The 17,022-nt window shown below is 35.9% G+C and overlaps 1 protein-coding gene and 1 long non-coding RNA gene across 2 annotated transcripts in view; both read right to left on the bottom strand.

Moving 5' to 3' along the window:
* LOC140169996 (uncharacterized) overlaps window positions 1-17,022 on the bottom strand; it is a 216,157-nt gene that overhangs the window by 193,582 nt on the left and 5,553 nt on the right. The gene's annotated exons all lie outside the window — the stretch shown is intronic.
* On the bottom strand, window positions 9,017-15,486 carry LOC140169985 (zinc finger protein 511-like). Its single transcript, XM_072193297.1, has 6 exons — window positions 15,061-15,486; window positions 13,391-13,595; window positions 12,883-13,007; window positions 11,932-12,054; window positions 10,889-11,141; window positions 9,017-9,605 (listed from the first exon to the last, which is right to left on the bottom strand). The coding sequence occupies exons 1-6, from the start codon at window positions 15,216-15,218 to the stop codon at window positions 9,585-9,587; spliced, it is 885 nt and encodes a 294-aa protein (XP_072049398.1). The 5' UTR covers window positions 15,219-15,486; the 3' UTR covers window positions 9,017-9,584.

The raw sequence follows: 17,022 nt of genomic DNA, 5'->3' as shown, positions 1-17,022 counted from the left end.
TTGACTCCATTTGAAATCTACACCCCCTGTGTAGGAGATTAAGACCATGTCTTCCATATGGGTGTATGTGTTTTGACTGGAATTGCCTATTGTTTCGGTATATAGTATTGATATTGAATTGCAACTCCAGTGTCTGTGTAAGCCTCCATATATTGTAAGTTATTTTGTCTCTAAAAGTGCCCAGAATATGCCATAAATATTTCTTCTTGTACATGCGACTCAATCTCACTTTGCAAAAGCGTAAACATGGAATACTAGTAGTGTCTTCTTTAATTCTTTCACCAATTGAGAGATTTTTTGTCATAAATGAAAAATGTCAAAGTAATAATTCATAGGTGTAATTAATGGAGTTCGTAACTATGGTAACAATATGAAGCAATATCAGCAACAAAATGTTACAAAGTGTAAACAATATGTATGTGTTACCAATGCATATTTAAATCCTGGCAAGGTATGCATATCAGCTGGGGTGTTTGTTTGATTGTGAACAGTTGAAAATGTGAGAAATTTTGCCCACCATAATTGTGTTTTTACAGTGCTGGAATTTTAATGGGGTATTCCAGTTAAAATCCATACACCTCCTGTGGAAGACATGACCTTAATCTTCCACATGGGGTGTGTGAATTTCAAGTGGGGGTTACCTCAATGGGTGACTCCATTTGAAATCTACACCCCTGTATGGGAGATAAGATCATGTCATCCATAGTGGGTGTATGGATTTCAACTGCAATGGCCTGATGAAGGTGTCATAATTGCATCAAGCAAGAGTGTAGTCTGACAAAGACTTTGAGTGCAGTGTAAGTGTCCACAGTTCTGAGTCTATATTTGTAGTCATTGTGTGTTGTGGGTTTTGAAGCAGGATGGACAAAATCCTTTGTGATTTGAAAGTAAACAGCGCTGGTAAATTATACTAAAGACAATTATTCTCAGCTCATGCAGCACTATCCTATTATTTTGGCTTTATCTCCAAAAGGCTAATAATAACCCATGTGTAATTTTGGGCCAAAACACAACAGGAAAGCACAACAAATTTTGTTGTTGTGACCCAGGAGGGAAAGTTTGGATTTTGTATTGTCCATGTACATGTACCAGGCCATTGACCTTTTTGGTAAATCCCATAAGCCTTTCGGAGTACACTTTTGATCACAATAGTATTCGGCAAGGTCCTTCAGCGGTGTGCAACTGCTCAACCTGATTGTCGCTTAAAAAGAACTAGGTCAAATGATGCTACGCAGCTTGATCGGGTGTGATGCGATTCAATTAACCAATCGGAACCTCACTTTTCATTCTGTGTTTATGCTTTAAACAGTTTCAAATCGGCAGATCGCTGAAGAACCTTGCCGATAACTATAGTAATGTAGTAAAATACAATGTGACCAAAAATTGTACACAGGAAGTTTTGATGTTTGAGTCCTCTCTGGGGTGGGGTGGGTGTACTCAGTACAAATGACTTTTCATGGATGTGCCACTTAAATACGGGTCTCATTTTCGGGCTTCTGGTATAAAAATGCTTCCCTCTTTTTTGTAAAAAATTGTGAAATTGTGTTAAATTTGGCCAAAAATCAAAGCCTATGGTATAAAAGTTGCCTGGAGGTTCCCTATTCAGATGTATATTGTATGATATAAATTTTCAATGCTACATACATGTAAGCAATTAAGTTATTGAAACAAACCTGTAATATATAATAACCAGGTGCTACATATTTGGACACTATTAACAATATCCATGTGAGCTACCTGTTTGAAGAAAAAAAAGAAGTGAAAATAAAATTGTTGAAAATTTCTTGCTTAATTATACTCCAATGCCACTATTGTACAATGTCACCGTTGCAATTCATATTTAGTGTGCAAAATTTTTGTGTTTTTGGAATATTTTGGTTTCTTGATTTATTTTTAACAAGTAAAAAGTGATTGTACACATTTCAACTATTTATGACCTGTTAATGTATTGTGATTATTGATGAAGCATGCTGGTTTCCATGCAAAGCGCTATGATGAATTTATATAATGTTATTTTATACAGTGGGTAATTATTTTGGACTTCCTGCGAACTGATAATGAAGAAGTATTATTAAATATTGTAAGCAATGTGTATTTGAAATGTTGGACAAGTTAAAACAGCACCATTTGTAATGCGATGTAATGTAAGAATTGATGAAGTTTCTTGGCTATTAACAGAAATTTAAAGTGCCTGTTTGGGCATAGTATAACACCCGTATTTGAAAATGTAATTTTTGTGTAAAACTGTCAACACCCGATACAAACGTTTGGAAATATACCACTTAGAAAAATAACATTAATTTGGACAAAACAAAAGCCTTTCAAAATGCCCTATTCAGGTAACCCCATTTGAAATCCACACTCCCTGTGTGGAAAATTAAAGTCATGTCTTCCACAGGGGGTGTATGGATTTCAACTGGAATAGCCACTTGTCATAACTAGTCACATGTTTACCCACCACATGCTCTGTTCATGTCTGCTCCTAGGAGAGGAACAATTAATGTAATATTACAATTACAGCTGTTGGCAAAGTTCTGTAAACTCAGCAGTAGATTCAATTCATAAAACAAGGCTAAAGCAACTCATATTTGAACTCATGTTATTGAAATGATGGGCATATCTCAATTTCTAGACAAGATAATGACAAGTGATGTTACTTAGGGACGAAATCAAAACTCAACCGGCGGTCAACCGCCGGTTCCGGCGGTTCCGTCCGGTTGCTATTGTTCTAAACAATGGCAGCGGACGGAACCGCCTAGAACCGCAGTCTGCCCGCAGAGTCGAGTTTTGATTTCATTCCTTAGTGTTCTGCCTTAATTAGGCTGGTACGCAAGTACTGATGCTGTTATATTTGTGAAGGCTTTATTTTCATGGATGTTGCAAGTGAATATGCAGTTATTATGTAGAAAATAACACTATACTTTACCTAAATTCGGCAAAATTAACAATTTGCATAATTTCCAAAAAGTGTTTTATAATTCTCTGCACAAATATTACAGTGTATACAGTACTTCATCAGTGCAATGTACTTGCAATGATTTGGCAGCAATTTTGATCACAATTGACCATGGCTTGTTTGGTCTGTTCGTCGTCTGCTTCTGTTTGTATTTTAAGTGTATACTTGATCATCTCTACATGCTCACTATGAGCTGAAATAGTCTCATCTCCAAAAGCATAGTTCATTCAACTCCAGTCAACATTTAAAGCTTAAAGTTTGACCTCAAGTTGTGGCATGTGAGTTTTGTGTACCCCACACATTCAAAGGTCATTTTATGAGTCTACAAATATATTGTAGTAAAAAGACATTTGTCCTTACAGATGAGCATGTTACAGGCAAAATTCTCTTCAGCAGAGGTCTAATAAATTCCAGTTGAAATTCATACACTCCATATGAAAGACATGGCCTTAATCTCCCAGGTGTAGATTTCAAATGGAGTCGCCCATTCAGGTAACACCATTTGAAATTCACACTCTGTTTGGAAGATTAAGGTCATGTCTTCCATAGGGTGTATGGATTTCAACTAGAATAGCCAAAGCCACTTAGTCATTACACACATGGCCAGTGAACATCTTGCTCTTATTTTGTGGCATAAACCAGTACAATGTAGTATTTTATTACAAATCTTATGTATATCAGCAAATGGGGGCCAATATTTTATATACATGTATATCCAGAGTTGTGAGATGTAGGGAAAGCTCATAAAAGAGCGGTTTTTGCACGCAAACATCCTAAAAACCCAACTTGATGAAACACCACCACTTCAGGTGATATTGACCATGTCATCATTTTTCTGACTTGTCCTTTTCTCAACATTCAGTTTGGTTGTGGAAAGTATGAAAATAGTGTTATAGTAATTTATGTTCTGGACGACCCACCAAAGTAACCATGTTTAGTATGTTTCAGTTCTTGACAAACTGAGGTACAGAAAACAAATTCATGTACACCTTCCTAAAAACATTTAAATCACCATTCTTGTTTACGAACCTGGTTTAGTGATACCTTGGCAACATAATGTGACATCCCCAGGAATGGTGCAATTGCACTTTACCATAAGGTGCTCAGAACAGTTTTCATATCTTTGTAAACAAAAGACATAAACATGTTGAGAAAATTGTGGTCTTCATCAAAGTCTTGAATTAGTCAACATAAGCTTGAGCTAGGTTAAGACACTTCCATTATTTCTAAAGATATTCCAGTATATCATAAGTGTGTAAGCATGCATGTGCAACTCTAATATTAAAGTGAGGACAGTGTTGCATAATAAATATATAAAGCTTATAACACAATACACCCCTCTCCCAGATGAGCAGTCAGCAGCTCTCCTTGCGGTTTCAGGATGAGTAATTGATAGCTCCTAGTGTTTTAAGCTGAGCAAGTTCTTTTAATAGGCAATGACAGTTATTTTACTAAGGCTTGCTCTCCATTAAATGCGAGTTGTGATATGGGCAACTGATAGGGATATTTCAGTTGAAATCCATACACCATGTATGGAAGACATGCCCTTAATCTCCCACACAGAGAGTGTGAATTTCAAATAGGACTACCTGAATGGGTGACTTTATTTGAAAGCTGCACCCCTATGTGTGAGATTAAGGTCATGTATGGATTTTAACTTTTTGTCTATTATGAATTGAACAAAGCATAGGAAGGAAATAAACTCCTTAATTTTGGAGAAGCAAGTTATAAAATTTAATCACTTGTAATTAAAGGATACATTTAAACATACGGCATGTACATGGATCAAAATTGTCAATATTGCCATGTGAAAACAAAACTCCTATTTAAAGTAATTTAATGTTAAATATTAAACATGTGTAAAAATGTCCTGGTGTTGTTGTTTTGTATTCTTGCCATGAAAGTGAAGTCTGAAACTGGATGAATCAAGATATTTATATGTGTTGTCAAGGCCTGATATAGTATAATTTAAACCTGTACCAATATACATATGAATATATATATATAAATAGAGAGCAGTATTGTGTGAATTTTTTATCACTATAATTTTGAAACTGATTCTAAATTAACATTGATTTACGGTATGTATAATAAGTATGATGTAACATTTTTTTAATGTAATTGGATTTATCCGTCATTTTTATTTTCTGATATCAAACTCCCTTTTGCCAGTGTTTGTGGGCATTCCTATGACTGAGTTGATGTCAATGGTGTGTAAAGTTTTCCCCTTTATTATGTTATTTAGTGAAAAGTTACAACTTCATGATATCCAATAAGGGAAGAAGCCAAAAGATCATTGAAATCCAATAAATGTTTTCTAGTTTTGTTAGAAGCATAACCCCTCTCCCTCCCTCCCTATCTCAAAAATAGAGTAAAAATTACATCAATTTTTAAGAGCATACATGTATGAGAAATGTGTCAACATTTTAATCCCATCACTCCCTTTTTATTATAACCATAACCCAAATTTTACCTTTAATCCTAACTCCTGGCCCTCATCTTAACCTTCAAACCAAAGCTGGCATGGTATGAATGCATTGGAAGTTATGCCATAGCAGGTTTTTAGCACAAATGTGTACATCCATATCAAAATGATGCTCTTGCCTGCTGCTACATGTGTCTCATTTTACATAAAAGCTATGAATAAATACCAGACTCGTTTCATGTTGAAGTCACTTCAAATCATCCCCAAGTTACAAGGAATGTTCTTTGTATTCCTAAACCATGTGAATTGTATTGGGGATGATTTGAAGTAACTTTCACTTGAGATGAGTCGGGTATTTATTCATAGCTATTATGTAAAAAGAGATACATGTAGCAGCCGACAAGTGCACCATTTTGATATGGACGTACACAAATGTTGAATTTTTTTATCATGAATTATTCAAATTGGCTGGCAGTCAGAACAAAAATAAATTTGATAGTGGCTTACTATATCATGTAATCAAGTTATGTCCCACTGGCACTAAAACAGAGTTTCCTTTTCGATGACAATCATACCCAATAATTATCATGTGCCAATGAACCAACACAAAAGGGAGCATTGCTATTGGAGAAAGAATGGTAGATACACCTGTTTTGCCTTCAACAATGTCGCACAAGTAATTGATGTATATCTGTTATGGCCAGTAACCATATACTATAGAACATTCCAGTAGATTCAAGTTGCCAAGTTTTATGTTGAGTTTTGTCTCATCGTTTGCCCCAAAATGTGCAATTTTTAAACTAGAAACCTAACTGTGATTTGTTTTTCTACTAAAAAATGCTGCATTTGTTTTTATTGTGTCATGTCTGTCTTGTTTGTCACCTATCATAGTTTGTCCTAAATCTTGCAGGTATTTTATTTTTGTTGCATGTTAACAACAGGCACTGCCTTTCTAAAAAAAAGGGGGGTCCAGTTTTTGGAATAGTGTTTTCTACCTTACATGAAGGCATATCATCAAATCAACCTGTTTCCAAGTTAAGTAGCTCCAATACTTGGGCTAGATACTAATATGTGACATGATCAAAGGGAATGAGTCACATGTCGACCCTGGTCGAAAATGAGTTTTACCTAAGTTTCTAAAGAGGACATTTAGAGCTTTCAGAAACTGAAAATCCCATGTTGATACGACTTTTCTTTGCGAAGCTACGTGAAATTATCAATCGCTTAAAACAATATAAAACAAAAGAATTTTAACACTCTCTTTGCCAATATCTCAAAATCAATATTAGCGACATCCGACACATTTCCCTTTATCGTGTCACATATGTGCATCAAAATGACCCATAGAACTGTTAATGTGGTATACCCAAAGGGTGCAGGAGGTGCTAAACTATGTAATCTGTCACCTTTTAAAAAAAAACCATTGAAATCCCCACCCCCAATCAAAATGGAGATTTGAAAACCTGCCTGTATTTATTTTGGATGCTTTAAAACCACCGGCTTCCATCACCTTTTGTTTCTTACACTTGGGGGCAAGGATCATTTTCAAGACCTGTCTGTTAAAATATCCTTGACCTCAGTGTTATATAGTGAAAGGTAAGGGATGTTGAACTGTGCCTGTTGTTGTAGGGCTTGGTATAGTGCTGTGCTACCATAGCAATGGGTTCTCGTATATGCAGGGTGTGTAAAAAAAATAATAATATTCAATATTTAGACACCCTGTATGGAAAAAAAAAGCTACCAAAGAGAATATCATTGTGCAAAAAGCTGCTATGTTAATATTGGACACTATAGTTTATTAGCATTTTTGTTTAATTATTTTTGATTAGTATGTAAAATTAATTTCTTGCCTCAGAGAAAGGACTTGCAAAGTCCCAATGCTTAGAGCACAGACAGGTTAACTGCTAAGGCTGCCTGGAGCACAAAAGGGGTTATCACCTGTGCTTAACCTCAACAGTTAACATTTTTGCACTCCAAGCAGCTTTAGCAATTAATCCTTTTGTGTTCCAAGTAGCTGAAATGTAGTCTGTAATAATGTTGATTGTGCTTTAAAATAATAATTAAGACTACAATTTGTAATATTCTTTTTCATTATTTGATTTCAGTAAACTGTAAGTGTATTGCCCTATGCTCCCAATTTTTGCAGCATGTTTCACAGCCTGGTGCGATTCATGCTGGTGTGATGGTATTAGTCTGTCCTGTATCTTTGCATGAATAAAACTATTATTTTAGATTGTCATATATTATTTGAAGATCGATTTTTCTTTGTTGACAGTATAGAAGATATCATTTTAACAATCAGCCTGTCATTCAGGCCAAAGGCAGAATTTGAGTTAAGTTGCAACAAAATGCAAAATTTATCTTTGGGTTAAGTAAGTTACTAAAGATAACTAATCCTGTGATAAGTCATGCATTGTGCTATTCCATTTGAAATCCAGACACCCCTTTTGAAGACATTAACTTAATCTCCTACACAAAGGGTGTAGATTTCAAATTGAGTCAATCATATATAGACTTAAAACCATTTGAAATTCACACTACCTGTGTGGAACAGTAAAGTCGTGTCATCCATAGGGTGTGTATGGATTCCAATTGGAAAATCCCATTGATGGGAATTTGTCTAAAAATCAAACTTATCCCAAAATTCTTCCTTTAGAGTTGAGTGGGTCAGATGATGTCATAACTTTTCTTTATTTGGTGGTGCTATCAAGTCCACACATATTTTGGTTTTTGGTTCTTATTTGTTCATGTTATTTCTGCTCAGAATTACATGTAGCTCAGAAATCCATTGAGGGATCATATATCTGAAAACGATATAATCTCTCGATGCAGTCTTGGCACAAGCTAATTCTGTGCAGAATTACATGCAAGGATCCAGTGATGTGACTATATTGTGGCTGCATACAAAAGTTTTATACTGCCAGCTATGAAATTATGCGCATTCAAATCAGAGGATGGTCTCCATTTGGGCTATTCCAGTTAAAACCCATACACCCCCTATGGAACACATGACATTCATCTTCCACACACGGGGTGTGCACTACAAATGGGGTTACCCGAATGGGCGACTCTATTTGAAGGCTGTTAGTACTCACTGTGTGGGAGATTAAGGTCATGTCTTCCATAATTATGGTGTATGGATTTCAACTGCAATAGCGCAATTTCTACAGGTATTGACCACAGAGTGTCATAAGCCTAGTTTGGATCGTAATCTAAAACTTAAGTTAGTCCGCTTTTATGCACAGTGGCTAAGCATGCTTATTTTCAACTTCAAATGACGCACAGTATTACACCTATATATTAGTTTTTTTGTCATTTTTATTTAGGATTGTAAAAACTCCAGGTACTGGCTATAACAGAGAAATACCATTGTATATGATTTTCTGTAAATGTGTTCTATGAAATGTAGTTGGCCTGTTACCAAATAACTCCTTTTTGTTCCTATTGTTATTGCTATACATATAAACTACGTAAATAAAGTTATTCCACAACTGAATGCAAATTGATTTGATATCGTCCATTATTGTTGTCTTATATGTGTGACCCAAATGAGTGATTAGAAAAGTCATAAAATTAACTCTTATCATAAAAATCTGCATTAATGAAGTTATACACTTATACAAACACTCATTAAAAACACTCCAGCATAATCGTTCTCCACAACTGGTTTTGGAGACGCTGACTAACACATATTCACCCTTTGCATGATCCGCCATCTTGCTATCAAAACGAGGTCCCAGCAAATGCATGCACTAAAAGTGTTCTGTTGTTTCTCGCATTTTTCTAGCAAGGCCAGAAGGCGTGCGCAGCAAAGCGTGCGCAGCAATTAAAGCACACGTTTGACAGGCACACGCAACATGCACTTTGCAGGTAGAATCTCGTTTTGAGATTACCATGCGATGAATACCGCAGGGAGTATAGAAGCTAATAACCCGCACAATTTCTAATTATTTGAAAGTTTTTAAAAATCTTGACACACTACCAGTAAATTCAGAGGTATACAAGGTTGTGAGTGCAAAGCCCATCAGGGCTAATGTGTTGTGTCCGTGGGGAAGTCACTTGATTTTGTTTGCTCATGTACAAATTTCACATAAACTTCAGCACCGAGAAAGTGAGGGGGTACTTCATTATCTGCTCTTATTTTGAATTCCTTCATTGCAGTAGAGGCACACAGTTGTTGAAATGGTGTTGGTTTTTGCTGTGTCACCTGGTATCCATAGTATCCTACACAAAATACAAGATAAAATGTAAATTTTATGATTTAAATATAGAAGACTTGAATTTTTTAGGCGAGGGTCAAGAACATTCTCAGTTTCTGTTTTTCCCTGCGTAAGACTCATTTTACATAATGGGTCACTGGACTTTGTTTATCATTACCTTTCCAGAGGGCCTGTATTGCAACTGCAATGTCTGTCTTTTTTGCAGATGGCCACAGATGCCAAAAGATGTTGATAAACTCACACTGGCAAAACAAGTGGCAGAGAAGCTCAACCCAGATAAATGTCACATGCTTAAAATAACCCACACCAGAACACCATGCAAGTATACATACAAACTAATAATACAGTCCTGGGAGGAGCCGAAAGGGATTTAAAAAAAAAAATCCCTTTCGGTTAAAACATAGAACTTGCACATTGGGAGCATCACGGCGAAAGCCAATAAATCGCTGGGATTTTTGAGAGGTAATCTTCATGCATGCATTAAACATTATACTATGGCATACAAAACATTGGTTTGCCCAATTTTGGAATACAGTTCCTTGGATTGGGACCCGCACACAAAGACTCTTGTGAAGCAAATTGAAGCTGTCTAAATAGGATGGCCAGGTTTGTAACATTAAAATACAGCAAGAAGAGTAGTATGTCAGCAATGAAACATGACATATGTGACAGGTTCTGGTGCATGGGGTCAAAGGAGGCATTTTTGAAAATTGAGTACCTGCAATTATTACATTATGCATACAATAGGCTATTATTTACTGAAAACACCAAAGGTCTAGCATACTTGGTTCAAAAGTTATGAAGTTTTTTGATGTCTATTTTCTTATGTATTTTCAAATTTGCCGCCTTTGGCCTCCATGGACCAGATCGTGTCACGTATACGCTGGGATTAGCTAGAAGTAAGAGGGAAGATTCCTCAAGTGGAACAGCTTACTTCAATACATCACCACCAGAAGACACAGAAAAATTCACAACCAACACTTCAATCTCTACTAGTTTGTAATTCATGTCCACACCAGAACTGGTTCCAGTTTTTTAAAGGGTGTGGTTTTCTGCCACATGCCCTAAGTTTTGGACAATGGCCATTCTTGGGAAGCCTAAGGAGGTACTGCCCACTGAGTAGGAAAAATATGCAAAAAATAGTTTTTTATCACCTTAAAAATTCATTGTTTCCCAATAGCCCAATAGGTCTATGGGGAAAGAAATTAGCAATTAGCCATCAGTCTGGAGTACAAAGGCTTTATCTGCCATGTTGCTTACTTACAGACACTATTTTTTCTTAATTACCTGTGATTCCATAGTGTCAGGTTCATTCTCTGTTGGCTGATGTTCACCCATCGTCTGCTCATGATAACTCTCTTGGTGTGTTGCATGATGCATTTGTTGCTCAGGGTGTTCAAAGTTTGTTTTATTTGTTGGCTTATTTCTCCTCGTTTCACTAGGATTTGTTTTATTATGTTTCTTGCCTTGATGTTGCTTGGTGTGAGGTCTTTGAAAAGTTCTTGCACCGCCTCTACCAAAACAAATATTCTTTGGAACTCTATTGGTGAAAACACAGTAAAACAGTGTAAACATGCAGGCTTACAAAATTCTCAGTCTTATTTTTAATTAACTTTTCATCATTCAGACACTGTTCTGCTATCATGTGATCGCTGCAAGTGTGCCAAGACACCACCCTTGTATGCATGTGTTTATGCTCTGCAATTAATGCTACATGCGTGATTTGATACTGCGACCAACACCTACATCACTACCAAATTTGAGGCAAACCAATACATACACCTGTGCTTATCAAATAAAAATGCACTACCGTAAAACCCCGTCTACAAGCATATATAGAGTTTTTTTATAAAAGCTTAATTAATTCGAAGCAAGCGTTAATATACCAATACAATAGATCGGTCTTAAAATAATACTTGTTTGTATATGCTTGGATCCGTAATTTATTTGCTCTAACTCCATAATGGCGACTGGATTAATGTAGCTTTCATCAGAAGTACACTATATGCTTGTAGAAGGGGTTTTACGGTATATACAGTGTCATTTACTTGTACATACTGCATTTTGACTATAATAAGAACAGCCTGATTCTAAAACACCTGTCTTCAAAGCAAAAAGGCAGTATCCATTTTGTAATATATTTGCAGGCATGGGTGTCAATCTGGGGCGGGGGTAGGAGGATGTGCCCCCTCCCTTTAGGCAAAATGACCCATTTTTTGTTCTTTTCAGCCACTTTTTGACAATTTTTACTGATTGTCCCCCACATTTCAAGCCGGATTGGCGCTAATGTACTGCATTTTTACCAGGGAGGGCATAAGTCCCTACATTACCTGTATTGCCTGGGTGCTGGTTTGATGTCTGTACTAGGTTGATGACTTTCTGTATGACTAGTGCCAACATCCATTGAGTCATCTTGTGCGTGGGTGTGCTGTAATTCAGGCTGTGGAATATTTCTGTAGGAATAATATGAACATATCATTAGCTTTTAGAGGGACACTCTGAGATCAATATAGCCATGGATCTAAACTATTATACACTTTTCTGATAATCTGTATCGTGGTTATAATGCTGTTTATTCATTACCTTACTAAAAAACATCCAACTCACACAATTTGGAGGCCAAAATACGCATCTCAATTTTCAAAATGACACAATTTTGTTTTGAATTTTTTATTGCTGCAATCATTTTTGATTGATTTAAATTTTGAAGAAAAAAAAATCAGCAAAAAATTACAATTTTGTATCCAAAAGGGTAGATTTGTACCTTGTTTTATAGCTTTGTTAAAGATCTAAAAATACATTGGTTTTGTACACATTTCTTAAATAGATTCTGAAGTGAACACAAATTATAAATTTGCCTCTTTTTATTTAATTTTTTTCCACTTGGCTCTGACTTACACTGTTAATCTATGAAATTTGCGTCGTTCAGACCATCAGTCCCAAAGTGTGCTACATAAAGTTCATATTGATGAGGATTTATTATCACATTTTGATTGCACATAATCACAAGGTACTGTAAAAGTGGCTCACACTAATTTTATATAATTTTATATTCATGTTTTTTGCATTCTATGCAGCTAACATGAACATAACAATGTATTTCTTTTGTGTATAGCTCAATATGGATGCTTGGAATCACAAATTTTAAAAACAAAGTGATATACTTCAAAATCGGTCGAAGTGCAAAAAAATGAATCACACAGAATTTCCACTTTTACAGAAGCTGGATGTTGCATGCTTTCATCCTTCCCCATCTTAAAATTTTTGACCTTTGACTTTACCCTCTGTTCTTAGCCCTGCGATCAAATCTGAAGTCCTTGGGATAGTGATGTTCCCTAACCAGGTGTAGTTTCCTTTCTTCAGCTGTCTGAAACTTAATACCACATGACTGCACCAAACACTCATACTGAAACAAACAAAACAAGATAAAAGAATGATATTAATTTAACATTTTCATACTGACATTGAAATAATATTTTATGATTTCTTGATAATCCTGTAGTGCTTAATTTGATGATGCAAAAAAACAACCCTGGCATGCACTTGAATTGTTTTGTTCAGTACTTCGCTACATTGGTGATTATAGCAGTGTAATTTAATTTCCTTTTTTTCCCTGAAGGAGATACTTGTGAATCCTGCCACAAAAAATACACACTCTCTTCACAGATTTTTGCAAATCAAATTTATAATTCTTTCAAAACCAAATGAGTCCCATAAAAACCTTCAAGAACACTGACTGATTCTCTAGCAATATCACATATCCTGCAAAAGAAGAGGGTCTTCACATACCATAGGTTGTTTTTCAGCAAGAACTTGAAACATGGCATCATGCCATTCCATAACATGAATGTCTAAAAGATGCACCGATGGGAAGACTCGACTACATGTTCCACACACATTACGATGAGCACTGTTGTAGTGTAACTCATAATCTTGAACTGTGGTAAAATGAGCTGTAGGACATCCAGAGACATGGCAAGGAAACTCAGGTACTCTGTAGACAGAGGAAAAGAAGGCATATTGTAAATGATTTAGCTATTCAGGGAAACGAACTTTTTCTTACAGAGGTGCCTCAGTGTGGAACAAACTGTCTTCTGATGTTCGAATTAATCTTACATCAATGAATGTGAATATGTTAAAATCACAGATAAGCATATAATTCACACCTTTTCACCTCTGTTAGTATTAAATTTCACTTCCTGTTTGTTAAAATTCATGTCTTATAAAATGCATTTTATCATCTTGATTTGTAAATATTACCTACATGTACATATATGTACACATTTTTTTTTTTTTTTTTTTTTTTTTTTTTTATTTAAATTTAATTTATCTCTTGTTATTTTATTTGTTAAAATCTTATATTATTTAATTATTATCAGGGTCTCATGGGAGACCAGTTTTTGTAAACTGAATGAAATACCCTGAATAAAGATTGTTATCTATCTATCTATCTATCTATTCATATTATTCATTCCAATAGAGAGGTCCACATCCGTTTGGTTAAAGCCATAATGTATGATTTCTGTCAAGTTTTAATTTTGTTATTCTTTACCAAAATGTTAAAGTAATATTTGTATACCTGCCAGGAAGGGTTTCTTTTCATTTAAAGCTGAAATAACAAGGTAAAGTAAACGAAACCCCAGTGGCTATTTTGACAGTTTAACATTGAGTTCTATGGCGTATTTAAAGTCATAATTTGACTCACATATTTGGGCCTTTTATGACACTTCACATATATTTTCAATCAAATTTTCATGTGATGGTCGGCTTTTCCTCCCAGCTACACACACCTGAATTTTGTCCACATTTGACATCAATGATACTTCAATCTAGCCAGCTAACCCCATCAATAATTCACATTGCAAATAAGCCAAACAATGTCATGGATTCGCCAGCGAAGTGGTTTCATGGTAACTGGATCACACACACTTTGTGTTGCGATCATTTTGATTGTGGTGCAGAACTCAAAAGCGTGATCCAGTTGACATATAGACGAATCCAACGAGCCAAGTCATGGTCAGGATTTGGTCGGCCATGACGGGTCCCCACATGCACCAAACTGGTGTAGTGACTGCCCAATTGGGTGGATTAAAGCCGCTTAAAATTCGATGTTAGATTCTTTTGTGTTGTACACTGTCATTATTCTTTTGTCTACGTGTAGCACAGGTGATAGAATGCAGTTTAAAATACCCTCCAAGGCCGAATCATTTCACATTTTAGGTGAGATGGAGTCGACGGGGACCCAACTTTGGCAGCCATTAAGGTGTAGGAATGCGTGAAATTGGATTCGTCTATAGTTCCAGTAACTGTAACCATAGACTCTTCAGGTCCGTAGATGTCATTATGTTTATGATAAAGACTGAAGTCTTGCTGGCAAGACTAGTTGACATAGTGATAATCGGATTACACATAACACTTCGCTGGCGAATTGCGAGGAGGGGGACAAAATTACAACTTACACCATTTTTGTCTCCTCTTCTTCTTCCACTGTTATCTGTTTCTGCTGTACACTACAATGGATATTACCATCTTCATAAAACGGATCCTCTGGAAGGAGACGTCTCTTCTGAGGTACAAACTGCCAACTTAGTGGAGTATGTCTTTTATTTGTATCCATGGTATGTAAGAAATGTAGCTGAACATATCTGTTTATATACGAACAGAGCAAGTTTTAAAACAATTACTTCACAAAGTATACATTTGCCCCTTTATTTAGGGGCTGTGCAATAATTATGAGCCCCAGTCAGCATGCTCAATGCTTAACAACTATGTGGAGCTGATTTCCTGGTGGTGTTTCAGCGATCAAGTATAAATTCAGTTTGACAACTCATCTTGCAACTGCAAGGACAATACACAGAGACAATCACTGACACTACAACAATGAATATAATGGCATACATCGGGTGGATTTTACAATTGAGGTAAGGTTTTCGGCCTGTCCCGGCGTGAATATTCTCATTTTTCTTCATGAGACTTAAACAAAACATATTTGGTGCATGTTCGTAAATTTTGAGCACATTTGAGGATGTAAAAGACCAGACTTTTGACCGTTATTGTCGCTGTGTTTTGAATTCTTCCTATAAATAGATGTTGTCAGTGTGACGTCATCACCACGACATGAGTTCAGGGTGCCCGACTTTTTAACATGGTACCACATTCATGGCCCTATGGTGAGGAAGGAACAACTAGGCCATGATGTTTCATGGCTAACCTATACATGTAGTAAATACCAGAGAACTTCAGTGGTGGCATGATGTTGCATGTATTAAAATCAAATGTATATGCGCACGCCATGGAAAAGAGTCACCGACTCTATTGCCACGGCAGGAAATCGGCCAATCAGACATCGATCAGGCTCCGATCAATCGTAGCTAATTATAATTAGCCAATCAGAACCTCACTTCCGTGTTTACGGTTGACGCAATGTTAGAAAGAGCCATCACTGAAGTTCTCTGGTATTTACTATAGTACTAGTCATGCTAGTACTCCCATGACTATTTACTATTATAAGTACTAACATGGCTAGCATGCCACGCAGTGCATGACTAACTATACTATAATTAGGTATGCTAGGTGAATTCAAATGTGCCATCAAACTGCATCATTTTATATATCAAATTAAAGCCCTTGAGTAAACAAAGCCAAAACTGAAAACCATTTTTTCATAGCACTTTCCGTAGCAAAGTTACATCTTGTCAAAGATTGACTTTCATCAAAAAGTTTCAGCTAGCAAAATTCCCCAAAACGGCATTTCGGGGGTGTTTCTAGATCTTAGTCTCATTATGATAGCAGCTTTTTTTTAATGGAACTGCTATCCAAATCCCTCTAAAATTCCATGTGCGAGTGACTTATCACCATAAAAAATCATATATTTGGGTCAAGTGAAGTATAGAAAACATATTTATGTAGGTTTCCTTCTTCTAACAGTTGTTTTAAATTTCTATGTAAATTTGCATTGACACAAGCGGCTAGGGGACGCAGGGGTAACCTTGTCAATCAATGGTTATTCTATTGTCCACCAAAGTTAAGCTTATGACATCACCAATACGTTTATATCCATGATCAATCCAATCGATAGGCAATTATCCCCAGAGGACCACTGTGCGGAATTGACCAAGTTTAACGTAATGCGCATAAATCTTCATGGATTATAAAAGATTACATTTTGAAATGAAATACAAATTTGTAATAATAATGAAAAATCATCACAATGTTATAAATAATGATAATAATAATAACTTTTATGTTAAATCATTGATCATTTATAATATAAAGCTACCAAGTATTCTACATTTTAATGTGAAGGTCTGAAAGGCCATCCCGGCAAACACAAAACACTTTTGGGTTTTGGTTTTGGTAAAAAACGTTTTAATAACATTAAATGTCGGGTTAAATAAAGGTCATGAAAACATTTTAAAACG

Source organism: Amphiura filiformis, chromosome 14, assembly GCF_039555335.1.
Source record: "Amphiura filiformis chromosome 14, Afil_fr2py, whole genome shotgun sequence".
Taxonomy (NCBI): Eukaryota; Metazoa; Echinodermata; class Ophiuroidea; order Amphilepidida; family Amphiuridae; genus Amphiura; species Amphiura filiformis.
This window is presented reverse-complemented; position numbering and strand designations above follow the sequence as displayed.